We start from the raw sequence: 27,527 nt of genomic DNA on the forward strand, positions 1-27,527 counted from the left end.
ATGCTTGGATTGCTGTAGAATAATCTTGATATGTAAGGTTACTGGTCTATGTGCGGGGGATTATGGATTACATGTGCCTGTAAATGTGCCTCTTTCTGTGTGTGAGGCAGGTCCGGCTGCACCCCCGGGCAGCGTCAATGTGGATGACCTGAAACAGATGAAGGTGAGAAGAAGGTTTACTCTCAACTGAAACTATAGCATCAGATGATCGTCTGCAAAACTGCCTCTGGGGCAGTGGCGTGTGACATACAGTAAGCGCCATAATGTTCGGGACAAAGACAGTAAACATTTTTCTTTATTTGGCTCTGCACTCTATATTTTTTAAAAATCTAAACAATTCACATGTGGTTCAAGTTCAGATTCTCAGCATTGATTAAAGGGTATATTTATAAATTTTGGTTTCACTATGTAGAAAATGATTAAGTTAACAGCAAATATTCATGTCTGATCAAAAGACGTGGTTCTTAACTACCTCAAAAAAATAGCAAATATTGTACATGGGCAAGTCACAATCGCAAAAGAAATGAATGAAAGAAAATACCAAACCTTTGTTGAATTGTAGGAAGGCCTAGCAACATTGGGACAAATGAAGGAAAGCAACTGACCATTCAAAATTGGAATAATCAGATAATTGGTTTCAATAATTGTCAGTCTCTGGTGTTTCTCTGATGTTTTTATTTTATGTTTGCTTTTTTATTTATAAAAATGCTACAATTTGGTTTAAATGTGTACGTGCTTTTATTTCTGTACTTCTTCAAAGTTGCTTCAGCAGTCTCAGAAAGCCTTATTAGCTGAAGCATTTTACACAGGTCTCTGCAGTGTGAAATGAGCAGTGTGCGTGACATTGGCACTCAGATGTTTAAAATAGTGTCCACAACTTTTTTTCCAGACTTATCTTAAACTCCTAAAGAAACAACAGAAAGAACTGCATGCCTTAAAGAGAAATCATGCAAAGGTAAGGTCGCATTTGTAAACACGTCTCATCTCTGCATTAAAAACTGATTCCCCCAGAAGATGTGATGTTTTAGCTCATTAGCAAGTAAAATGCATTATCAAACTGTTTATTTCATGTTTCCAGGATGTCATATTTCATTGACTTATCTGTACATACAGTATACTTGTCCATGTACCCATCTGTCAACCAAGTGATGTATCTTTCAAATTGATCTAATTCACCCATTGTAATGTCTGAACTTTAACCTTAACATGCCCTATGTTTTAGCATACACCCTTTCCTAATGTCAAATTTGTAACCATTCGCTCTGACCGGTTGATATTCGTGTTGACCTTGCGGTCATCCAAATTTTATGGCTATTCACGCTGAGCTGTGGTCATATTATGCTGACCATCTTGACCCCCGGAGTTGATGTTTTTGTCCTAGGAGCAGAGCATCCTTCAGAAATCTCAGTGCACTCAGGTAGACAAGATAATGGCCCAACACGACAAAGAAAAACTGTCCCTGGAAAAGCTGCTGGACAAATCTATTAAGAAAAAGGGGTGAATACAAAAACTGATATTTTTTATTTTAACTTATAATGACATGATCAGTCTTCAAAACTTATTTTGAAAAATGTTTTGAATTTGTGCATTATTTTTTTTTTTTTGAAATTCAAGACATCACCTTGGTTTTATATATGTTCAAGTTAAATATTTTCTCTTGGGGTTTGTTTTTTATATATATAACCTTTAGTAGCAGTAAGTTGCAGACCAAAGGGGATAATGACATCACTTTGAATTCCATTGTTGTTGTTTTTTTGTTATTCTCAATTATTGTGGTTACTTAGCATTTTATTAATTTCAGAGAAAACAACTGCCTTGACCTGAAAAAGGAAACTGAAGTTAAAAGCAAGGCGGATCACATGATGACACAAAACGGGGGTAGTAGTGTGTGTGTGGTGTGTTAGTGTTGTGGTGAGGGTAGGTGTGGTGTGTGTGTGTGTGTGTTTAAGTGACTCTGTTGGTGAGGGAGTAGGTGTGGTGTGTGTGTGTGTTTAAGTGACTCTGTTGGTGAGGGAGTAGGTGTGGTGTGTGTGTGTGTTTAAGTGACTCTGTTGGTGAGTGAGTAGGTGTGGTGCGTGTGTGTCTAAGAGACTCTCTGTTGGCGAGGGATATGTTTGCATGTGTTTAAATAGCTTTTTGATATTGGTGTGTGTTTAAGAGACTAGGCGAGGGAAGAGATGTGATGTGTGTATCAGTGACACTCTCAGTGAGGGAGAAGTTGGGGTGTTTGTTTGAGGGACTCTCTCTCTCTCTAGGTGAAGCAGTTGGTGGGGATCCACACTCAGGAATGGTCTGAGATGTTGAGATGTCAGAGTGCTGAGGAACAGGAGTTGAGGGAGCAGCATGTCCTGCAGCAGTGTAACGTCCTCAAGGCCCTTCTGACCAGCCTTCAGGAGCAGCAGTCGCAGCAGCTCAAACTCACCCATGACCGGTGAGACAGCATACCCTCACCAGCCAATTAGCAACTCCAACTCACCCACAAGTAGTGAGCTAAAACACCACCATTAGTCCAACTGACCCACACCTGATGAAGACAATGCCAGCCAATCGATCCCACTAATTCACTCACCTCCTTCAGCCAATCAGCACCTCATACTCATCGCTTCAACTCTCCCATCCACTAAATCTTCAGAACATATTGTAGGAAGGCAGATATTGTAGAGCACTGAAAAGCTGTATTTCACAAAAAAACCAATGTCACAGATGTGTGCCTCAAACCATGGAATTTAATTCTCTGTGACAGAGGGGTGAAGCATTAAACTGCTCTGTAGATAGCTCTGGAGCTCTGTGGTGTTGTAGGAATAGGATACTCATGGCCCTGTCTGTGCAGGCAGAACAAGGAGATGCGAGCCAACCAGGCTAAGACATCCATGGAGAACAGCAAAGCCATCAGCCAGGACAAGACCATCAGAAACAAGGCGGAGAGAGAGAGGTATGCCACATCCATCCCTCATGTCCACCTGCTAAGCTCTATCAGAAACAGGCCAGAGAGAGAGGTTTATCACTACAAAAATCTTCAGTATCCAGATATTAACAGCATATTATTGCCAAGCCACTCTTCAGTTTATGAAATTAAGAACCGTAATCAAGTTAATTCTGATGTTTATCATATGTACTACATTAGGAGAAATAGATCTCAGATTTTTCAGAAACCACTCTCTCATATCTCATGATGACATCCGTCATAATATTTTAATGATATGGAAAACGCCACGTTCATTGCCACATACCAACCAGATGCTGTTTGTTTTGACAGGAGAGTCCGGGAATTAAATAGCAGTAACACTAAAAAGTTCATCGAAGAGAGAAAAAGGGTATGACTAAACCGTCATTAAATCTGGCATATTGTCTTTTTAAATGGATACTATTGTATTAGAGAATCCAAAATATATTTGTAATAAACCCTAATGCCAATGTGTGTAATTATTATTGCCAATGTGTGTAATTTTATTAATAATGTGCAATTGTTCAAGTAAATGTATTCTAAAATAGACTTTACATTTTATGAATGAATGAAATTTCATTTCTAAAAGCGGCAGAGATTAATCTACACAAAGTATTAATTTACTTTCATGTTGCCATGTACAGTACAGTATTTAGAGTTATTTCACAATTTCAATATTCAGTTTTGAAATATGATTTTTCTTTCTTTTTTGACAATGTGCTCAAATGTATTACTTTTTGACAAAGGTTTGTAATTGAAATGTCTGTATGTGTATAGTAATAAGATGTGTATTACTGTGAGTGTGTGTATGTGTACTGTATTTATAATGTATTTATATGTACTGGTTTCCAGCTGGCCATGAAGCAGTCAAAGGAGAAGGAGCAGCTTATGAAAGCTCAGCAGGAGCAGCTGGAGAAGCTCGAGAAGGCCAATGAGCAGGTAGGAGCAGGGAAGCCGGTCAGCGGGATCGCTGAATTCTGACATGCAGGGTCATGCCATCCATCTGCCGATGCAGGCGTAAGCTCGGTCCTCTCTTCATCACTCATTTGTCATGTCATTTCATTCTTTCAACAGCTTTTGAAATCGCAACGTTCAAACTCTCCGTGTCGAGGTAGGGTGTACAGTACCACTTCTCAAACCCCCCAGACTCCCTCTAACCCCAACGCACACATTCGTTATACGCACTGTGTCCTCAGTCATACACACACACACACACACACCCACACACACAGACCTTAACCTGTCCTAGAGCACCTCATAGTAGTATGCCTTGAAAGGGCAGTTCACGGACAAGGTTCCTGAGCGTAGTGTTGTAGGAACACAGATCAGCTACATAAGGCCTACCTGCCAGGGAGTGTAACTGAGCAGTGTATGGATGCTCATTCTTCATCAATGCCTCCGCATCTCTCAACATCTTTATTGTTGGTGTAAAGAGGGTGATTTACAAAGCTCTCATTCACCCTCATCTGGGGACTGTGTGTGTATCAGTCTGTTTTTGTGATGTTCTGGGATCAATGTACTAAGATGACTCGTTACAGGCCAAGGAGATGCAACGAATGGTGAAACTGGAAGCAGAGATGGACCTCAGACCAGCCACGGTGGTGTGAAGGGTTTCTGCATCTCGTGAAACTGGACTTATCTACATGCATACGCACACACACACGCGCACACACACACACACGCGGGCGCGCGCACATAAACAAATGCACAAGCCACAGTCCCTCTTAGCCACACATACAGTAATGATATTGGATAATCATATCTACAGTATGGGAATAGGAAGTATAGGAATCAGTTCCACTGCAAAGAGATTGAAGTTACTTTTCTTAGCAGAGTATCTGGTTACTTCATCCGAATAGCTTGGTTCTATGTTATACAGTACTTTGCACTTTAAACACAGTGGACTGTGCAGACAGGAGAAGAGCATAGCCAGCATGTATGGTTTTTATTATTGGTTTTAATCATAATTACTTTTATATTTGCTATTGTGCCATTGATGCCTTTTCATCAGCTCACAACAGGTATAAATGTGAGAAGCCTGTATGATGTAAAAGTATCATTGCAGTCAAACACAATGGTGAATTTATTTTTTGAAAGGTTTGAAAGTTCAGTTTGCTTGATAATTGGAATATTAGTTGAATAACGGTGCTTATTTTGTTTACTTGTTTTGCCCTTTAGTCATGGCATATCTTTGTATTTGTCTGGTGATGATCAGAAATACACAGTGGCAAGACTTCTAGGCACCCTTGAGTTACCACTCGTTATCAATGTTTACTTCTCCTCTCACTGGGAACTCTCTCCTATAGTACTGTATGGACTGTAAATTGTAAAATATCATAAAATGCGCTGTAAAAGAATTTATATCAGTTTTTAAATTAATGAAGGGGAGTGCATCCTATAAACCAGTGGAACTAGCAGCAACATGAGTCAAGACCTATTCTTAAGAATATCTATGAAGAAGTTAAAGGAAAAAATGCACATTACAAAAATATTTTTAAAGTATGAAATATTTATTTTTATTCATTCTCAGTTGCTAATTGTAATTGCATTGTAACACCATATTTCTCATATCTGGAAATACATAGTCGAATGGACTTGTATTCCTGTATTCCAGTCCTTTATAGGAGATAGACTTACTCTTTAGCATTAGCAAAGAACGTTCATTCCCTCTCAGTCAGAATTATTGAGGAGGACTGACCTTTAACTTAGATTGAAAACAAAACAATCACAAGCAGGAAGTTGTAATTAGCTTGCAGGCTAGATGTGTTATAGCCTAGTCATCTTGAAATATTCATGAAAGTTCTCGAATTTTTTTTTTTTGAGTTCTGTTTCTGTTTAGTTGCATTATCTTTAGAAACATTTCTCTTTTAATAAGTTTTGGGTTTTGCACACTTCATAGATTGTTAGCTAATTTGTTAGCTAACAGGCAAGCTAACACTACCCATTTTTAAGTTCAGCAGCCATCTAATGAAATCCTGTCTGTTTTATGCTGTGTAATCAGAGACTGAAAATCTCTGGGTGCAAATGGCCTAGCCAGCTAACTAGTAAAGGTAAAGTAACCGATTGGAAACTGCAGTTACACAATATAATTTGATATCCATTTTTCAAACCATATACTGTTAAATATTTTCCCACAATTATTTATTGCCAAATTGACTCGCTGTGCTGAGCATTTAGCTTGGAAGTTAGCTGTTAGCTATATGTGTTCTTGATATTTAATCACTTGCTAGATAGCCTACAGATGAACTGCTAGGGGGTCTGTTGAGGGTCTGGAACAATGCTTGCTACCTGTGTAAAAAAAATTGCATCTTCGGTTCATAACATGTAACAATGTATTCATTATAAACTACACACTTTCAAAATCATTCTTCTGGAGGCTTTCTGATTTTGCATTTTTTGACCAAAGGAAATGGGTGCGTTTTTCATGCCTGTGCATTTTATCTATGGTAGTTACCAGCTCACAGAAGTGAATAAGTCGGGTGTATGCTTCAGCAGCAGTGAGGTGCGGTTAAAAAGGAGGGGAAAGTAGTAGCTCATTCAGTAGCATATTTTTTTTTTATTGTTGGGAAAATAGCATATCTGGATCTTTTTTAAAATTTTGAAAATGCATGAATGCTGCACCCACCATGTTTGCTCATGGAAATTTTTTTACACAGTTTATATAAGGGTACAGCACCTCATCTATGGTATGCAAATTTATGTCCATGTTTTAATGTGAATTCTGCGACTCTTAATAGCCCCAGTTTTGTCTGCATGGCAATATGTATATGAATGATGTTCATATATTGTATAGCATTTGACATATATTTGTAAATATATGTGTGAGGTAAATAAATCACAGCCATGCATTTCTTAGCAAATACAACTCTTCCATCCGTAATGTTTATGTATGTATAAAATGTGGGTCTTTACATGCCATTTGTATTGATTCTTCTGCGTGATTTCATATAAACATTTATGTTCTGTGTTTTCATTTGTATGACATTTTGATGCTTTTCAACACTTCTGATTCTCAAAAAAAAAGCACCATTGTGATGGTCTTTATTTACTGTATGTTAGCCTATTTGCTTAATTTGTTGTAATTGTTATGCTGTTACCTAAGTACTTTAATACAGTTTTATACATAGACAATTTATGTACATAGACAATAAAATATTAAAGGTAACTAGTATTTCATGGATGATTCTTTTTGAGTTTCTTTTCATGTCATGTTAATAGAGGTTCAAGCTGGATTCTTAAATGTCATAAATTTGATACTGCATGTAGGTTCATCTCTTTCTGAGGGAAAGATTTGCCCCGAGGACCTAGTCCATAAACCAAAGTAGATTTTCCTCCATTTTTATTTTGAAATATACTGTTACTCCAAAGATTGACCAATTCCCCCGCATGTACTAAGACTTGACATTTTACCGTGCATAAATAATGTTTTTCATTAGAACCTGGTGATATATGACAGTTACAGTAATATATTATTCAAAATATTTGGTTCTTCCTATCCAGACACCATTGTGCCTGTAAAGTGTCTCATTAGATTTTGAATACAAAGGACAGGCAGAGATTTCCAGAAAATCCGATTTTAAATAGAAGATGATAACATGATGAGATGTGAACACAATGTGAACACATAAACCATCCTTTTTGATGGTAAAAACAATATTTTATATTTATTCTATTCTTCTATTTCAATATGCCTGTTTAAAAGGTACCTGCTCCACAAGTAATTAAAAAGTACTACATTTAGCATTACCTTGATAAAATACTCCAATAGCTATAGGAGAGAATGATAACATTAGCAGACTTATGCACAGTATGCTCATTTTGACTAAACCTAGGCTGTCTGTAGTCTTTCTGAAGTATTCACATTCTTAAGGTGCCTTATGATAGTGACACCCTTATCTGTACTGAAATAGAACAGATTATATAGATATTAGCTTTTTAATGGTGACAGGACTGCATTGTCTCATTGCACAAATCAGTTTCTTCTCTCATGAGCATCAAGTGTGTAAGCAGGAGGTAAAATCAACCCGCTCCTCAACTCTAGTGGCATGTCTTATCCCAATATCAAGCACGAAAATGATCACACTTGTGACTGAATGTGCTAAACTTAGGAGACTAATTATATGCGAGCCATTACGGTAGAGTGACAAGGAGGGAAATAACTTGTTTGAGCCGATCAAAAGGTTTTTCTTTGCACTGTAACACTTCACTTGTTCTGAATAATAGTGCATGATCCAACCAATTTTCGTTTCATGTCACTTATACCATTAACACTGGAAGACAAGATCACATTTGAAAACAAGGTCAATGTTCATTTTTTACTGTAAAGAATCACTACTGAATAGGGTAGAATGAGAACAGGCGTATAATGAGAAACAGCGTGAGAGAGAGAGAGACAGATTGTGAGAGTGGCCATGAAGATCTTGGGTCCAGGGCACCACTGAATTAAATGTTGTATTATCAATACAAAAATGTGGATGATTTTTAGGAACAACCAGATTAACAACCACCATTTTCCCGGTTGTACCAAAGTTCTATTGTATGTTGACAAAGTAGTTTTTTCAGGGTTGCTTGCTGCTTGCAAACTTTATAAGGAACAACATGGGCGAGAGAAATCATAAGAGGATAAAAACAAGTTCATGAAAAAGTGAGGGCCAATGAGCATCAGTCACATATGAGTCATAAACACAATTACCATGAGGCTAGTACAATAAAGAGGTTTTTTTATTATCGAAAACCAGCTTTACAGACAAACATACAATATCACCACATGTAAATATCCCTCCCAGGTGCGGTCATTCACCATGTAATACAGCACCAAACAGATTCATATTTACAGACACATGAACTTTGAGTAGGGATTATAATCAGAAAAACATCCCACACAGTCCATTGATGTCCCAACCATGGTCCGGATGGACAGCAGGACATGATATGTGCAGGCATGGAAAAGTAAACGTGAAATATTTATTTGAAAACTATTGAAATATTGCTATATGTCATTGTGGAGTATGATATACACATTGTTAAGTTATTCAAAAGAGTTTAAAAAATGTCTGCAATTTATAATTGAACTGTAGAAAAATACACAAAAGTTAAATATGCATGGTGTACTTCCAACTCGAAATTCAAATGTAATAATAAATGTCAATATTGCTTGAGTGATATGACTCATTTTCTGCTGATGTCTGGGGAAAAAAGGCAACGCTACTAAAAAAAAAAAAAAACTTGTTTAAAGTAAAAAAAATTGAAACAGTGCAAAATCTCTGTTGCCCTTTTTAATTGATCTTTTTTGCTGCTGATTCAAAAGTCTCTAAAGATGATGCCGACTCTTGAACGTCACAGTCCAGGTTTGGAGACTTCAAATTCAGCTCTTCTTAAGAAAATTGATTACAAACTCTTGCAAAACTATGAAAATTCTTTGAAGTAAATATATAATACTTGCCTATATCACAATAAAATACTATAAACGGTCAAAACTGTACAGAGTAATTACAGCCGATCGTGATTACATTGCACTATTCAGAGGGAGGCGACAAAGTGCTTTTTTTTTTTTTTTAAACCTACAGTACTACAGCCAGTCCCAAAAGGAGACGGAATGGCCACGTGTTCCCGTTTTTTAAAAATGGAAGTTGAAGTGAATGTGTTTTTTATTTTTTTTATTATTTTTTTTGTCTTCCTGAGCTACACTACAGTACAATAGTGATGGTGTCAGTGAGTCATGCCTTTCCCCGGGGGTCGAGCCGCCCTGCTGGGGTGTCACCGCTTGCGGTGATGCTTCATTAGGCCCAGGATGCGGGAGGCTAGTGACGCCTAGCGGTTTGAAACACGTTATGGGTGGAGCTACAATGACCTGTCAATCATGAACCAGCTGAAACCAAGCCAGCAAGATCACAATGATGATGTCTGGCATAGGTGAGACCCTCATGGTATACAGTACGATACTGTAGCTGCACCCATTTTTGGTTCTACGAAGCCCCGTTTCTCCCCTCACTAGCAGCACCCTGCTGGGGTGATGGAGTTAGCGGTAATGCCTCATTAGCGGGAGGATGCAGGAGGAGGGGCCGGAGAGTTTGAGGAAGGGGTGGCGTAGGAGCTCGTGGGCGGTGGCACGCTGAGAGGGCTCCCTCACCAGCATAAGATCCAGGAAAGCACGTAGTATTGGAGAGACCTGGAGAAAAATAAATAAATAATAATTGTAACTGTTATCATTCATAAATAAACAGTTAAAACAGGTGACTGAAGTCAAGCTGCCACCTCACACACAAATAATTTCAGAACCAGTCGAACCCCAATGCAATCCAATTAGCTTTGATTACCTCTTAACCAATCACTGTGACCACAAAACTAGAACCCAACCATGGTCCCCTCTCCCCAATCATCATTCTGTATTCACACTGACCAGAGCCAAACCCTGGTTACCTTTTGGGAATCTTTTAACCGAGGGGGCAGGTTGTCCCGGATTCTCCTCATGGCCTGTAGGGGGGGCTCATTAAAATAGGGGGGCTCCCCATCCACCATCTCTATGATCATAACCCCTAAGGACCAAATATCCACCTGGAATCAACAAGAAGCAGGAAAGAGAGGCTCTGATATTATATCCTATTTCCTTTCAGATAATCTTCTGGTTCTAACACTGATTATATATATGGAAGAGCAAAAATAGTATTCAGTGTCTACAGAGGGCATGTACAACTGAATGTGTACAATGCACTGCATTTTAAACAAGTAGCATACATACAGCCACCCACTACACATGAAAAGTACTGTAAGTCCATCTGAAAATAAAATTTCCCGAAAAACTATAATAGCTCTTTGGTCTAACAAGCCCAGCCATCTCTTCAGGAGCTCCCATGATATTTCATTTATTTTCAGGTTGTTTGCCAGACACACTGTTTCTAACCAATCTGCACAGTGCTCATTGCAGGACAGATCTGCAGTGTGAATGTGCTTGTCAATTGCACAGATACTGCTATAGCCAGCATGACCTCTGACCTCAGGGCCGTACGGCACTCTGGAGATGACCTCAGGTGCCATCCAGTACGGCGTGCCCACCAAGGATCGCCTCTTCTGGACCTCACCAGACACGCGGGCACAAAAACCGAAATCCGACAGCTTGACCTGCGGAAAAACATGGAGCTTCAAAAACTTACTTTTAATAACTTACAGTGAGATAATCATAAATTGTCAGATTTGTAACCAAAATGCAGAATGAGGAATAAAAAGAATACTTCATGCACATGATAATGGACCTTTAAATAAGGATTATTCCATCAGCAAATGTGATAATATAATACTGTATTTGTAAAATGTTTAAGAAGTGATGTTTCAGTTGTGTCAATGAGGGTGTGTATTTGAGGGGGTGGAGTCACACCCGTCCGTCACTGGTGAGGAGGATGGAGTCGCTCTTGATGTCCCGGTGAATCACTCCCTGTGTGTGGAGGTAGGACAGCGCTCTCAGGACGGACAGACACACAGTGGCAATCTGTTCCTCGTTCATCCTGATGAAGGGGAAAAGGCAGTGAGGGATTATGTTCCTAATCACTTGGCTTTGCAGAAGCTGAGTATATACTGTACATAAACGCTGTGTGTATGGACACTATATAAATAAGTGTCGTGCACCATACACTATATGCTCACGTAAATATGCACTGTATAAATACCGAGCCGTCAACATATGTCATGTGTATGTCGTGTAATTTTATTTAATTGGCAGAGGCTGTTTAATTTAATTGGTGCTTTAATTGGTTAGTTGCAGTTAACACAAGTAACTGACCATAGACAGTAGACAAATTCTATAGATAAGCATATACACTACATGGCCAAACGTATGTGGATACCCAAACATCACACCCATATCTGTTAGTTGAACATCTCCTTCCAAAATCATGGGCATTAATATGGTCTCCCCAACATGGCTGTGGGGATTCGCTTCCGTTCAGCCACAGGAGCATTAATGAGGTCAGACACTGATGTTGGGTGTGGCTACTCTGCCATGGAAACCCATTTCATGAATCTCCCGACGAACAGTTCTTGTGCTGACGTTACTCCCAGAGGCAGTCTGGAACTGGGTGTTGCAACTGTGGGCAGAAGATGTTTACTCTTCAGCACTCGCTGGTCCCATTCTGTTAGCTCGCGAGGCCTACCGCGTTGCGGCTGAACTGTTGTTACTCCTATACATGTCCACTTCACAATAAGAGCACCTACAGTTAACTGGGCCAGCTCTGGCAGACTGACTTGTTCAAAAGGTGCAAACAGCAATACCCCCAAACCAGGTTAATAATAGCCATCTGGTTTATACATACTTCCTTCCTTGGCTATTGGAAGAGCATGATGTCGGACTATCTTCCTGTGGTACTGTTTTTGTGATTACCAAACGAAGTTATTCACTCTGAGAACTGAGAACTGTGGCTGTCATTCTGAAGACTGATAGTCTGTGCACGTGCTTTTCTGATTAAGTCTCAATGAGAAAGAGCACAGGTGCTGGGACTGATTCATTCATTATCAGCTTTGGCTCTAAGGCACGATGGGACTTCTCCGAGTAAATCATTGTCTAAGACTGGGATTCCAATTAAAACAAGCATTTTAATTAGCAGATAAGGGCTGCTATCAAGCTGCTCAGGACAAGCCCAATTCTCACCACCAGCTGAGGAAACTGCATGCATCTTAAGACTCACCGCAGCAAGCATTTATAAAGTGCGTACTTACAGTATGTACTCACCCATGGTGCATTTAGAGCAATTATTTACACTGTGCATATGTACAGTGCATGTTTAAACTGTATATTTACTCAGATTGTATCTACAGTGTTTATATGCACTATACGTACAGTGCAAGTTTAACTATGTATTTACAGTGCTTATTTACATTGTGTATGTACAGTGCATGTTTAAAACTGTGTATTTACCCAGGATGTATTTACAGTGTTTATATACAGTATATGTACACTGTATGTTTAAACTGTGAATTTATAGTGTTTATTTAAACTGTATATGTACAGTGCATGTTTAAACTGTGTACTTACAGTGTTTATTTACACAGTGTATATGTACAGTGTATATTTTAACAGTGAATTTACAGTGTTTATTTACACTGTGTACATGTAGAATGTTTATTTACACTGTGTATATGTAGAATGTATATTTTAACAACAAATTTAGTGTTTATTTGCACTGTGTATGTGCAGTGCATGTTTAAACTGTGTACTTACAGTGTTTATTTGCATTGTATATATGTACAGTGCATGTTTAACTATGCATTTATCGATGGTGTATTTACAGTGTTAATTTACACTGTGTATATGTACACTGTATATTTTAACACTGAATTTAGTGTTTATTTGCATTGTGTATATGTACAGTGCATGTTTAACTATGCATTTATCGATGGTGTATTTACAGTGTTAATTTACACTGTGTATATGTACACTGTATATTTTAACACTGAATTTAGTGTTTATTTGCATTGTGTATATGTATAGTGCATGTTTAAACTGTGTATTTACAGTGTTTATTTGCATTCTGTATATGTACAGTGCATGTTTAACTATGTATTTACCCAGGGTGTATTTACAGAGACCCACATTCAATAGGCTGTAATATTTACCTACAAATAAAAGTGATTTTTCTTCACAAACACAGTTCATCAAGTTTATTTATATGTTCATCGGTTAATGTTTGTGAAAAATCATGTGTTGTGTGTGTGTTTCGATTGTAGACACAAGTCTGGCAGGATGAACCCATCAAAAGTGGGGGGCCTACCTGGTGTGAGTGACGATATCGGTCAGGGCTCCGCCCTCCAGGAACTCCATGACAACCCACAGCTCGTCATCAACTAGGTAGCTGTCATACAGGTCCACCACATTCTTGTGATGATAGTCTTTCATTATTACCACCTTTATAGGACAAGAAAGTAACAATAAAGATATTCATGGACTAAAACATGCATGTGCAATAAATGGAGAATAGATATGCAACAGAAACTGGGGGGAGGGGCTAAATTTCCTATTAGGTTTATGAAATTGTGCTTATGACATTGTATCGCAACTGCAATCACTTTTTTAGAAGGACTTGCAAAAAGTAGAGAAAGTCAGTGTTAGTTTCAATATTACAAAACTATGTCATCACTCTGAAGGCAGAGAAGACCCATTTATAATCGGTGTATAAATAAATGTATAAAGTTAGTACAAATTGTAAACAAACGTCAATTAGCATTGTAAATGAGCATGTAAATACCACATTATGAGTGCACTGACAATGAGGACAGTGACATAAGCTAAAGGATTTGCTGCAGCTCAGCTAATTACTGAAATCAGGGGGCCACTTACACTGCAGCAAGTCGTTTGCTAAAATAATTAAATAATTATAAAAGAAGATCTTCTCCTGCCAATTGGAAGCTGTGCAAGTTGGCTTCAGGACGTGGGCATGTGGACTAACAGCACGGCTAAGGAAGAGCCATGTTACTAACCACCCTCCTGCCTGGTACACTGCAGTATGCCTGGCCATGCTATTATTAGATCTTTATGACGTTTATCTGCAAAAATAAGGTTTTAGGCTTACAATATTTTGGTGAGGGATTGCTGTACACGCAGATCAATTGGTTTTAATGTGGTGTCAGGGTACATCGGATAAGAGATGATGTCTTTTCAGTTATAGTTTCTGGCTCGCTGTGTTACTGTAAGTTGGTTCTGGCCCAGTGTATTAGTGGTAATTTGGTTCTTGCCCTGTGTTTGAGTGGTAAACCTGTTCTGGCCTAGGGTCTAAGCGGTAAATCGGTGGAAAACCAGTTCTGGTTCAGTGTGTTAGCGGTAACCCGGTTCTGACCTCATTGAAGAGCAGCTCCCTCCTCTGCTGCTTCCGCAGGTCCATCTTCTTGACCGCCACCCTCTTCCCGCTGTGCGTTTCCGTGGCGATAGAAACCACGCCCGTGGAGCCCTCCCCGATCTTGACAAAGTCGCTCAGGTAATCCCGCGGGTCCCCCGGGCTGACCACCAGCTGCAGGGCCGCCCGAAACTGTTCGTGGGACACGTGGGACGGCTGGCGGTCCGAGCCCGAGACCCAGCTGGGCGGCGGGTACGCCCCCCGCAGAGGGTAGGAAGTGGGGGGGCGGGAGTACGCCCCTGGCGGGGTGTAGGACGGGCTGGGCTGGGACGGGGGATGCAAGTAGGGGGAGGGTTTGTGGTGGAGCAGGGCAGGGGGGTGGAGGGCGCTGGAGCCGCCGGGGTGGGCGCGGCTCTGAGGTAGTCTGAAAGACCCGCGGGGGAAGAACTCGACGCTGCCGTCCCGAAACGGGCCGCTGTCACGCCCCTGCACCAACACGCACACAGGGGAGGGCGTTAGCACAGACACAGGCAACCACAGAACGCCAACAAACACACCTATAGAACAACTGTAAACAACAACACAGTATATGTAGTATAATGGGTAAGGAACTGATCTTGTAACCTAAAGGTCACAGGTTCAATTCCCAGGTAGGGCACAGCCGTTGTACCCTTCAGCAAGGTACTCCACCTGCATTGTTTCAGTATATATCCAGCTGTATAAATGGATGCTATGTAAATGACATGAAAAAGTTGTGTAAATCACTCTGGATAAGAGCGTTTGCTAAATGCCTGTAATGTAATGTAATATGACATCCAGAGAAGTACATAAAAACACCAGGGAATGGGGTTAAACACCAGCACACACACACACACTGATTTTCAAGCATTGTCCAAGCAAAATGTTGTACTCCATGACATGTCTAACAAGCAGGATACAGCATGTTTCTAAACTAGTTCATTAAAATTATTGGCACAAGAAAAAGGCACCGCATTGACACTAGGGAGTTCAGCACATACTGCACAGAAGCCAAAATGATGCTCGTATGTTCCAGCCAACTGCATTGATGCATCGCTTCATATGGACAAATTCTCACTAAGGACTGCCAAATAACGACAAATGAGATGACTGTCAGTTAACTCTTTTATCCACAGCAACTTACACTACTTTTTCATTAATTAATGAATGAATGAATTAATTAATTCATACAGCTGGACATACACTGAAGCAATGCAGGCTGCTCAATGCATCTCACTCAAGACTACAATGGCAGTGTTCTATGTGGGACACAAACCTCAGCCCTTTAGGTTACAAGGCCAGTTCCTTACCCATTATGCTACACTGCCGCCGCCAAACATCGTCATTTAAGCCTACATTACTGCAAACTAATACATTTCAATGATTAATGTTATTAAACTATTTTTGTGCAACTAATATTATTTCACTTTCTATATCTATTTCCCATCGCCTATAAAAAAATTTAAAAAACCTTACTGCCCAACGCTATAAAAATGTGAGCTGCAATGCTGCAGTTCAGTGTGCTGAAAGCAGCATGTAGCAGTGCAGGAACATTGCTGTCTATCATTGTCTGTGCTCAATTAGTGGCAAGTGATGTAGATTACTGCGGAGGAGCAACTTCATAATTGATTGACAGGTAGGCTCTATCAACCACTCGCTGAGGGATAACTGAATTGCAAGTGAGAAAACTGCTCTGGATAAGCTGGTGTCCCTATTTATAAATCGACAGGGCTTACAAATACATGTCTTATAGCATGACTCCACAGGCCTTATAACAGAACTTTACATTGGAGACGACTGAATGGATACTAACTGAACTAAGACAATCACAATTAACATCTGGTTCTAACATGGGGCCTGGTGAGTATATGGACTAAAATGATGACCTCTATTACAGTATATTCTTTCTGTGATTGAGTAGGGGTTCCTAAACCATGGGACGCACTGGTGAGTTATATGTGGACTAAAAATGATTGACCCTCTATTACAGCATATTCTTTCTATAGATCTTCACACCAGTCACTACTCATTAAGCAGGTAATGAGCCCAGAGAGTTTCGGAATCACTGTTATAGAGGGCAAGGCATGCAGTTACCATGAGCATCCTATAGGGGGTGGTTATGGTTTCAGAGAAGCAGGGGTGTGTGTGGGAGCTGTATGCCCGTCCTTCTGGCGTGGATTTGTACGGGCTGACCGCACAGGGCTGGTCGAACTCCTGCAGGCCGGACCCTGACCGGGACCGTTGGCGGGGGTTGGGCTGGGGCTGCCCTCAGTGAAGTAGGATGAGTTTGGCCGCTTTTTGTGGTTTTCCGGCACGAGTCCGCCCCTCCAGTAGTCGTAGTCACGGAAACCGCCTCCGGTGGAGGCGCGGTGTCGCCCCCTGGTGTCCGGCCCCAGCATGGCGCTCAGGATGGTGGTGTAGTCGTGCTGCGTGCTGACCAGGCTGGGTTTTCCCGGCATGGCGTCGGGATAAAACGGGCTCCTTGCCATGTACCCGTTCTCCCTGACGGACAGGGAGCGCCTCACTGCAGTCGGCCCGCCCCTGGCCCCGCCCCTGGCACCGCCCCTTTCCCCACCCTCGATCCCTCCCACCCCGTGGCTCAGATGGGAGGGCTGCAAGGCCTGAATCCCATTCTCCTCCTTGACGCTGGAGTCGGGACCGGGGTTAGCCTGGTGCTGGGGGGAGGGGCTAACCGAAACGCTGTCAAACTCTTCCATCAGCCCGTTGAGAGTGGCGTCCTTCTTCAGTTTGCCGCCCTGCACAATGGCCTGCAACACAGCCACAGAAAAAAGAAAGAGTTTCAGAATTGCTTATAACCAGCATTACTTATAACAGAGGTGTGGGTGTATTTCCTGGAAAACAACAAACACATCAGCTTCAATGTGGCTAAAATAAACCCTAAATCACTGTTGCCCGTAATCCAAAAGAGTGGGTAGAAAGAGTCATGATGTTTCCCAAATTATCAAACAAAATGACATCACTGTATTTTTGGAAAAAAACAAGGGGAGGCATGTTTGCGGAGAGCCCTCTATATGCAATTACAGGAAACAGCAAATTTAGAAATCTTTCATCGCAGAAAAATAATGGGCAAACACTATCATGCAAAAAAAAGCCAGAGCCAAAGTACCCACTTATGGTACAAAAAAATGAGCGCTATTACAGCCTACATCACCATCAACAATTTGTAATTAATCTAATTAAGCAGGGTCAGTAGCCACTGCTCGTTACAGAATGCTGTTGGGAGGGAAATGTCCAATATCCGAGAGGAAATGGGGAAAAAGGGGGCTAAATGGTGGATGTGAGAGATAAATTGGCCAGATTAGCCGCACGCTAAATCAGTGCTGAGCCAGGGCAGAGTCACCCACAGCCGCGGCCATTAGTCTGAATTACAGCTCCCTCCCTCCCTCCCTCCTTAGCCCCTTCCTGCTCATGCTCATTCTCTCCATCCCTCCACCTCCGCCAGTCCTCTTCCTGACCTGGACGCTCTTTTTTTCACCCCCGCTATCTCCCTCCCCATTCCTGCCCTCTAGGCTCGATCGGGCTCATCTCTCCAAATAATTCCTTCCTTCCTTCCTGCCTTCTACACTCGTTTACATTCATCCCTCCGTCTCTCGCTTTCCTCGCCCTACCCTCTGCACTCCTTCTGGCTCATCTCTCCGAATCTCTCCACCTTCCTTTCTGCCCTCTGCACTCGTTTACGTTCATCCCTCCATCTCTCGCTTTCCTCGCACTGCCCTCTGCACCGGTTCTGCTCGTCGCCCTCCCGTCCTTTCCCCTTCCTTCCTGCCCTCCAAACTCACTCTGTTAATCGCTCCATCTATCCCCCTTCAATTTCCTGCGCTCTGCACTCGTTCTCTGCACAGCTTCTTTCCCTCCTCCCTTCCCTGCCTTCGAGACTCATGCTTCCCTCCATCTTTCCACTCCTCAGCGGCAGAATCCTGGCCTGTGCCGATAAGCTCCGACGGGTCTTCCTTGAGAAAAATCCATCCGTGGTATCCAAGAGAGAGCAAGAGGGGGAGAGATAGGATTGAAATAGTCTGGCTGTAAAACCTATAAAACATATACGCCACAATAAAACTCTATGCTGCAACAATAGTATAATCACGCACGCGTGAGCTAACCACTCGACAAACTGCCCTATCCTGCCATCGGGTGGGCATTAGAGGAAATACATTTCATATGAATGTAAATTGTAGATATGCAAAGCCAACATTGCATTCAGGGAGATAAACTCCTGGTGCATAATCAAATCAACATATAAATGGTGCGAAGTGAATTTAAAACAAAATATCACACTTGAAAGGCAAAAAATAGGCTAAAGGGGTTTGTACTGTTTGTACTGATTGACTTTTATGAAAGCAAATTATGTTCTGCACTATTTCAGGCAGTTCTCTCGTTCTCTCAGTTAAATACATTTTCAATCAGTCAGTGAGTCTGCTCAATGATCAAGTTACTGAGACTTTAAATAACAAAGACAGATGGCAAAAACCATGTGTGAGTGCAGTATAGTAGCACTCTGTTAATCCCCACTGCTGTAGCATTGACGGAAATTTCCGTTAAATTTCACTGCACTTGCCCCCTTCCCCCTTCTCAACCACCTCACTTCCTACAGCTATACATCCATATCAAACCCTCTCATTGGTCTACTCTCTGCCTACATTTTGGTTACACTAAGGTTACCCCATACCAGACCTGGGTCAAATACGTATTTGTTTTGGATTAAAATACTTTTTTACACTTTACTGATCTTGTCTGGTGTATTGGAACAAATGAAATACTCTCAAAAAGTGAAAATCCCGCCTTCTGGTCATATTGGCAGGATCAATTACACCAGGCATGATCAATAGAGCACAGAAAAGTTTTTGAATCCAAAAACAAATACGTATTTGACCCTGGTCTGCCCCATACATAATGTCCCTTCACATGCGCTACTCATGCATCTCTTCATAGGCACAGGCAGCTGCACAGGCGTGACGTGTTTACCTTCATAGGGTACAGCTGTACAGGTGTGATGTGTGTACCTTCACAGCGGACAGCTGAACAGGTGTGATGTTTGTACCTTCATAGGGGACAGATAGCTGCATAGGTGTGATTTGTGTACCTTCATAGGTGATAGACAGTTGTACAGGTGTGATTTGTGTACCTTCATAAGGGATAGACAGGTGTATAGGTGTAATGTGTGTACCTTCATAGGGTACAGCTGTACAGGTGTAATGTGTGTACCTTCATAGGGGACAGCTGAACAGGTGTGATGTGTACCTTCACAGGGGACAGTTGTACAGATGTGATGTGTGTACCTTCAAGGGGACAGCAGTACAGGTGTGATGTGTACCTTCACAGGGGACAGCTGTACAGTGTGATGTGTGTACCTTCATAGGGTACAGACAGCTGTACAGGTGTGATATGTGTACCTTCACAGGGGACAGCTGTACAGGTGTGATATGTGTACCTTCACAGGGGACAACTGTACAGACGTGATGTGTGTACCTTCATAGGGTACAGACAGCTGTACAGGTGTGATATGTGTACCTTCACAGGGGACAGCTGTACAGGTGTGATATGTGTACCTTCACAGGGGACAACTGTACAGGTGTGATATGTACCTTCACAGGGGACAGCTGCACAGGTGTGACGAAAGTCAGGTCCACCACAGGCTTGGGCCGGTTGGCGGTGTCGTCCAGCAGGCTCTGCCATTGCTGCGGCAGTCCGGTGAAAGTCTGCTCCTCGGGGTCGAAGCCCGTGTGGACGCGGTGCTCAAAGTTCGACGGCTCAGAGATCTCCAGCTGCTTCTTCCTCTTCCCAAACATGTCCACAAACGCTGCGAGCGAGAACACAGCAGCACGCCACATTACCGAGTAAGTTCAGCTACAGACACACTGCCCGTGTATTAATGTGCCCTGACACTGTAATTAACCCTCCAAATGTGTGTTTTACACCTGCTGAACAACACAAATGGTAGCTCCCTGATACAATAACTCGTATTTTAATCTAAAATCAATCTATGTATTACTGCAGCTCAGATACCAGTAAGAAGTGGAAGAAGCTAATGTTATGGTTTAACGTAGCAATAGCAAACAACTCTTTATATCCTGAGACCTGGCAGAGAATACATTTAAGTACTATAATTTTTCACATAATACAAGTGTCTTGGATGACAATAACAGTTGCAGTGAAAATATTTTCAAAAAGTACTGTAGGTTTCATCATAGTAGAATACCGTATATTGTTCTTGAGATTAAGACCTGTGTCCCCTAATAGGGGACAGAAATGAATTGCCGGGTCTTAGGAGGATATAGGCCTATTATGTGTGGTGAGCTGTGTATTTTTGAGGAGGTGAACAGCTTATTAATGGGCATGGGAACAGAACTCTGGTCCTCCCTTGCCACTGTGTAACATTAGCCATTAGCATATTGGCCTCTTGGTGATACAGAATATCCTGCTACAATGTTCTTCCTTTTGGTGTTATTCAAGATTGAAAAGCAACATAACTGATTTACTGTCCAGCTAGTTGTGGTGTTACATTAACTTATTCTGGAAAGAAAAGATGAATCTTGTGCCCATACTGAAGCAACCCATAATGCCTAAAGATGAATTCATTTAATCCATGTTCACAGAATATTAAAACATTTTTTCTTCTTTTCGAACCTGCCCGTGTGTTTGTGTGCGAGGGGGGGGGGGGGTGTATTTAGATTGTCTGTAGGGTGTTCTGGGTGGGTTAAGGGTGTTTGTGGTGGGTGGTGTGCGAGGACTGATGGTAGGACCACGCGAGTGTAGGTGGGGTTTGAGGGCTGGGGCTTGGGTTTTGTGAGTTTGTGGGATTTGGGTCATATTGTGGGATTTGGGTCATGAGACACTGTGGGGACAAAAATGTGAATTAGGAGATGGCTGGTGGTGGAGCTGGGTGACGTTTTTTTTTTAATTTTTTTTTTTTTAATGTTCCCCATCTTCTGAAAGCTATGAGGAATACAAAGAGTGGGTGGTGTTAGCAGACTTTGGCAGCCACTAAACTGTGCCTATTTCCTTTTCAAACAGCACAGAACTGGGCGTTTGTGTTCTACAGTAAACTGCATGCTTACGCAACAGAACTGGCCACCGGATCTTATAAATACATTTTTTCTCTCAGGCGCTTCAGCATCGATTAATACTGAACAAACTTTACCATGTTTAGCCCACTGCTGCGGTAGAATGCTGGAGAAAATGGCAGCCGCAGTTCTACAGTTCAACAACACGAAAAAAAGACAAGCTAACGTTTTGACACGGAATTATCACAAGCAGGGCCCGATTCCCTGAAATGCTATCTGGGAAATGGAGAACTGGCACTGATAAACTGCATCCACAGTTTCCTTCTGTCTTTAATTAACACGGCTTTGACACCTCATTTATTTAGAACAGGGTATGCTCGCTCACGTTCCAGCTACAGTTGCAACCCCTGAATTTTAACGAGCTCTTAATTGTTCTTAGACACTTTTAATGTCTATTGTGGGATGATCAACCCTCTTAAGGAAACATTAAGTAAGAAATAGCTATGCACACAATAAATAATCCCATATTCATGTATGAGGACTTTTATTCAGTCAGATCAACAAATTCTTTCATTCAATGTGCTATATGGGAAATGGTTCATTTATATAGAGGTTACGGGGCTGCTGGGAGACTCATCCTGTTAAGGCATTGTTCTAGCGCATGGATGCGCCCCACTCTGATAGCAAATCTGGAGCATGCTAGAGCAGACTGTGGCCCGCAGCCCCACAGGGCGATGCACAATTGGTTCTGGGGATGATAGTGCTTTGTCGCTCACCAGTGACCCCCGCTGGTCGATTAGCCTTGTTTTCAGGAGCCTGATTTGTGAACTGCAGTGTGATAAGAAGCAGTTCAAAAATATGGCTCCTGCAAACAAGCATGCAAACAGAGTGAAATAACAGAACAGGGTAGGGATGTGAACAGTGATTACACAGTCTGGGTGTGAAGAGACTAGTTATAGGACAGGGGAGAGATTTGAACATAATGAGATTACATGGCAGGGGATGCCCAGGCCTTTCCTCCCAGAGATGAAAGAGGAAGATCTTGTTTCATTGATTCCACAGGATCTAGCATGCTACTCTGTTGCTCAAAGCACAAAAATACACTCAGAGTTTGCCTGCTGAGCGGATATAGCACTTCTATAGTAACAAGACCCTCCAAGTAATTATACTTCTGTGAAGAAGAAATAGACATAATAAAATCCTCATGAAGTTGAACCATGTCAAAAATAAGAAAGCCCTCTTTGTCCCAAATCAATTAAGGCATACAGTATATCTTCCCACCAGCGTCCTAAAAACCAACAAATAATTATGAACAACTCATAAAAAGTAATTCACACAGCCCCCATTTTGCAGCCAGTGAAGTAGCTTTTTGCAACAAAAAAGTCATGAGAAAGTTAAACAATAAGTTGGAAGATGTCCGTCCCATCTACACTCTTGTGTGAACATCTAGCACTTGAAGAGTGGAGACCACTGCCTAAATAAAATGGTTAACATGTGAATCTTTTCATTCAACACCCACTACAGACTGCAATACAGTGGCTATGTAACACAATATGAATGCTAAGTGAACAATGTGCCAATGACAAATTTGCGAATGCCTCATGCCTCATTCAGTTCAACCAACCAAGCTCTTTTCCAGGGTTTTAGTCACACAAATCTGTTCCCAGACCTCTTCACTTTTTTCCTAGGTGCTACATTTTAACTTGCAGTTTTGGAAGGCTGTACTCCAAAGCAGATACCATAATGCCAGATCAAGGCACAGAGTATAAATACTGCACAAAACCACAAACACAATTTTAAACAGAACCTCGACAGCAGAGAAATCAAAACAGTCCTATTTTTGAACCCAGCACACAATGCTCGAAAGCCCCCGAGGCATTGTGAAAGCGAGCTGGTGATGTCACGGGCCTTTGAGGTCACCCTGTCTACACACTGCACAGGTGAGACATCAAAGCCTCTCCGCTCACCACACTGCCTCTGTGGAACACAGCCTCTCCTCTCTATTCAGACCGCGCCAATGGAGACGCATAAGTGAGAAAACACAATCGCTCCGCTGGGCTGCAGGTCTTAGTGACCGTCACCACCATTAGTCACATGCTTCCAGTCAGTCATGCTGCAGGTAGGCCATCTGTGCTACCTACACATTTTTTTTTTTATTAGGTTAAATAATTTAACAGATGCTCATATCTAGAGCCATTCGCAAGGCCTTCAAGGAGTATACTGTATATTAAGTGCGTATCATACTAAATCAATAATGCTTTTCCAGAGAAGAGTATGAGGACGGACCTCAGTGTTTTATCAGATTTATTACATTATCATGCAACAATGGCAGATCCTAAATAGGTACGTGTTGTACTACAGTGAATAGCTGCATGTGTTATAGATCCAAGACAGAGTGACGTCCCAATCTGAACATGCGTCCATGTAATACTGTGAATTGCAGACTCCAGTGGGTGTTGGATAAAGGTGTGAAACATTAGCAGTTTTACAGCTATGGAAGTCCTCAGCCACATGGTGATTTATTTGTGAGGGCCATCTGATTAAAAATCAAGAAACCTCTTATGTAATCGTATATGTTCCACCAGGCATAACGTTGTATATGCCAGCCAGAGGAATATAGAATGTCTTAGTATAGCTCAGAGGCTGTCACACCTGGTCCTGGGGCCTCACGATGCACAGCTGTAACTGCAATTTCTGAAGTGTAAGGCGCTGATAATTGTTCTAAGTTAACTCACCCCCCCCCCCCCCCCTAAGTTTTACCCTTTGTGGACAGATTAAATCAGAAGCAAATACACATGCTATACAGAATGAGCATCCTATATTAATTTAGGACTTCCTGCTCCATTGAGTCAGTTCTCAGACAATGTGCTCTGCGTCAAATAATTCCTTTTCAACTGACTAGTTGATAGAAACCACTGAGGGTAACTTGTGCTGAAAGTGTGGACACTTGGTTACTGGCTCTAAAACACTTCTAGAAAATAAAGAGATCAAAGGCAAAGACAATGGCAACAAGCCAAGACAGCACACACATACATACACATGCATGCACGCACACACACACATACACATGCATGCACACACACATACGCAAATGCATGCACACACACACACACACGCATGCACGCATGCACGCACGCACACACACACTGGTCTCAAATGATCTGTATAAGCAAAGGTCAGAATACCACTCTTTTGAGTTTGTGTTCTTTTTTTATTTATCATTTGCAAACAAGGTCTCTCTACAAGCATTGTCCCCATGTCTCTTAAATGCTGCTACTGCTCTGTGTACTGAATATGCACTCTTCGCTTAGGAACATCCACTACAGCTGATATTACAGTATGCTGCTAAGGCGTTACACTCGATTGGTTTTTAAAGAAAAACAAATCTATACTGGACCATGGTTTACTTGTGCATCTCCTTATAGGCTATGCACTAGACTGTTAATCTGTAAAATTCTGCCTCGTTTTCTGCTTAATCGCTCAGTGTTTCATCAAATGTTCAGATGTCATTTCTACGATATATAACTAAAATAAAATATTAAATCAATCAAAAAGACAAATACTGCTCTTAAAAATGTACACCGTGACCACGAGCATGCAAGATGCATTTCTGAATTAAATAAACACATTCCGCTAGATATTTCCACTGACCGAGCAATCGTAAGAATCTGCCAATGCCAAGGACGTCCAATACCCATAAAATACGATGCCAAATGGTTTTATTAATAAATTACTTTTTTTTTTTACAGACGTATGTGCGAGCGAACAGCCGTGTGCTGTCAGAGGCAATAATGTCATCTGAGCTCACGAACATAAGAAGAATGTTTCAATATCACGCATCGATAAGGAAAAATTGATAACAAAACTGGCATGTCATTGGCAATGGCATTCGGCAAAGCAATGGACATACCCGCTGTCTTGCACGGATCGTCACATATCCCGTTCGTTGCTGTGTGCTTACTGTGTCTGTATGATTATTGTGGATACCGTTCTGCTCCCGCCAGCGCCATGTTTCCCGTGCAATGTGCATTAGACTAGCCGCGATGTGCTGGCTGGTCTGAGGACAGCGTGGTACATCCGGGATGCTGCGGAGCCGAACCTCTGTGGGTTGGGGGGTGCAGGAGGACTGGAACACCTGAGATGAGAGGACCGCGAGCGGAAGGGGGCGGCTGACTACACCGACTGGAGGTCGGGCACATGGATGATCAAAGGTTAGTCTATGAATTATAAAACCAATATGCCAGGTGTGGCAGCCACTCCCTTCTCGATATAATAATTGTAGCTTCGATACAGTAGCCGCAACAAAGGGTATATAAATATGTATTTATATGACTGACATATTGACTCCCATACAATCACAAATCCGACTGAATTAAACTGATTGATGTGTGTATTTACATAATTGCGACACCTTTCCGTCTGTAATATCACTACAGTTGGAATTCAGACTGACATGAAATATCTCGGCTGATGGAATTCGAATAATGTTGAACTTATGGTCTATTAACTTCCATCTATGGAGCAGCATAATTGGAGGATGAGTCACCTCAGGCACTGTGACCTATTTTTTTCTTTTTTTATGCTTCCTTTTTGGCGTACTTTTGTAGGACCTTAGTGTTTGTGATTTCACCATTCTTGTGAAAAATGGTTTATCCCAAAAATGGTTGTAGGCGGGTCTTTGTGTAATTATTCTGTACTCTCAGTGATTTGTAAAGTGGATTTCTAAAGGACCTCAGTGTTTGTGGTTTCACCATTCTTGTGAAAAATGGTTTATCCCAAAAATGGTTGCAGGGGGGTCTTTGTGTAGTGATACTGTACTCTAAATGATTTTTAAAGTGGATTTCTAAAGCGCATCTGCGTCAAGGAAGCCAGCAGCCACTGCACAGCTCTCCTGAATGCATTTTGGGAAAACATTAAAGCGGTATGCTGTAAATGCTTGTAAAGCCACATATGGTGAAGATGTCAAATGTTGCTCATTTCATCACGGACATAAATGTTGCTGTTGGTCTGTTTTTGTGGGATGCTCTTGCACATGTTTGACCATTATGTTGGACAAGCAACCAGAAAAGTTAAAAGAAAACAGATTCTGTGCTGTGGAAACTCACCCTCTCTCCCTGTTGTAAGCAAGTGTAGATCCAGACAGTGGAAGAGATGACAAGATGGGGCTGTGGCCAATGTACTTTTAGGCAGCAGCCCCTATTTAAGCTTAATCATTTCTGTAGATATCCCATTGTACAGATTATGTATAATGTGCAAACAGGTATGGTATATATACATTTGTTTAAGGCACGGTGGATGCGGTGTGCTCACTGTACAGATAAGTATGACCAGGCTTGAGCCTTGACGATGTATGTAACCAGGCAAGTATGTAATTAAACACATGCTTTATGACAGATACACCTGCTCTTGAACCTACAATCAGCTCCATAATGTTTGAGACAAACACATCATTTTCTTGAACCAAACAATTCACGCATGATTAAAGTGCAGATTCTCACCATTTATTAAAGAGTATTTTTTTAAATACAAGGTTTCACCATGTAGAAATTACAGCACTGGTTTTACATAGTTCCCCCCATTTCAGGGCTACATAATGTTTTGGAGTGGTTTCACTGGTGTTTCTGATTAGTCAGGTGTGTTCAGTTGCTTCCTTAGTACAGGTATAAGAAAGCTTTCAGTACCTAGTCTTGATTATAGGCTTTGGATTGCCTTTGGAGTCTGTTATTG

General features: G+C 41.5%; 1 protein-coding gene and 1 pseudogene across 1 annotated transcript in view; one reads left to right on the plus strand and one right to left on the minus strand.

Moving 5' to 3' along the window:
• plcb4a (phospholipase C, beta 4a) overlaps positions 1-7,124 on the plus strand; it is a 46,840-nt gene extending 39,716 nt beyond the window's left edge. The window contains exons 31-40 of the mRNA XM_064331005.1: positions 111-163; positions 890-955; positions 1,382-1,497; positions 1,802-1,886; positions 2,256-2,431; positions 2,831-2,932; positions 3,257-3,314; positions 3,797-3,883; positions 4,019-4,055; positions 4,483-7,124. Of these exons, the coding sequence (XP_064187075.1) occupies positions 111-163; positions 890-955; positions 1,382-1,497; positions 1,802-1,886; positions 2,256-2,431; positions 2,831-2,932; positions 3,257-3,314; positions 3,797-3,883; positions 4,019-4,055; positions 4,483-4,571 (869 nt within the window). The 3' untranslated portion in view covers positions 4,572-7,124. The remainder of the gene's footprint in view (positions 1-110; positions 164-889; positions 956-1,381; positions 1,498-1,801; positions 1,887-2,255; positions 2,432-2,830; positions 2,933-3,256; positions 3,315-3,796; positions 3,884-4,018; positions 4,056-4,482) is intronic.
• Positions 7,125-8,644: 1,520 nt separating this feature from the next.
• LOC135252667 (serine/threonine-protein kinase PAK 5-like) lies at positions 8,645-25,991 on the minus strand (annotated as a pseudogene).
• Positions 25,992-27,527: the final 1,536 nt, after the last annotated feature.

This window comes from Anguilla rostrata, chromosome 1 (genome assembly GCF_018555375.3).
Source record: "Anguilla rostrata isolate EN2019 chromosome 1, ASM1855537v3, whole genome shotgun sequence".
Lineage (NCBI taxonomy): Eukaryota > Metazoa > Chordata > Actinopteri > Anguilliformes > Anguillidae > Anguilla > Anguilla rostrata.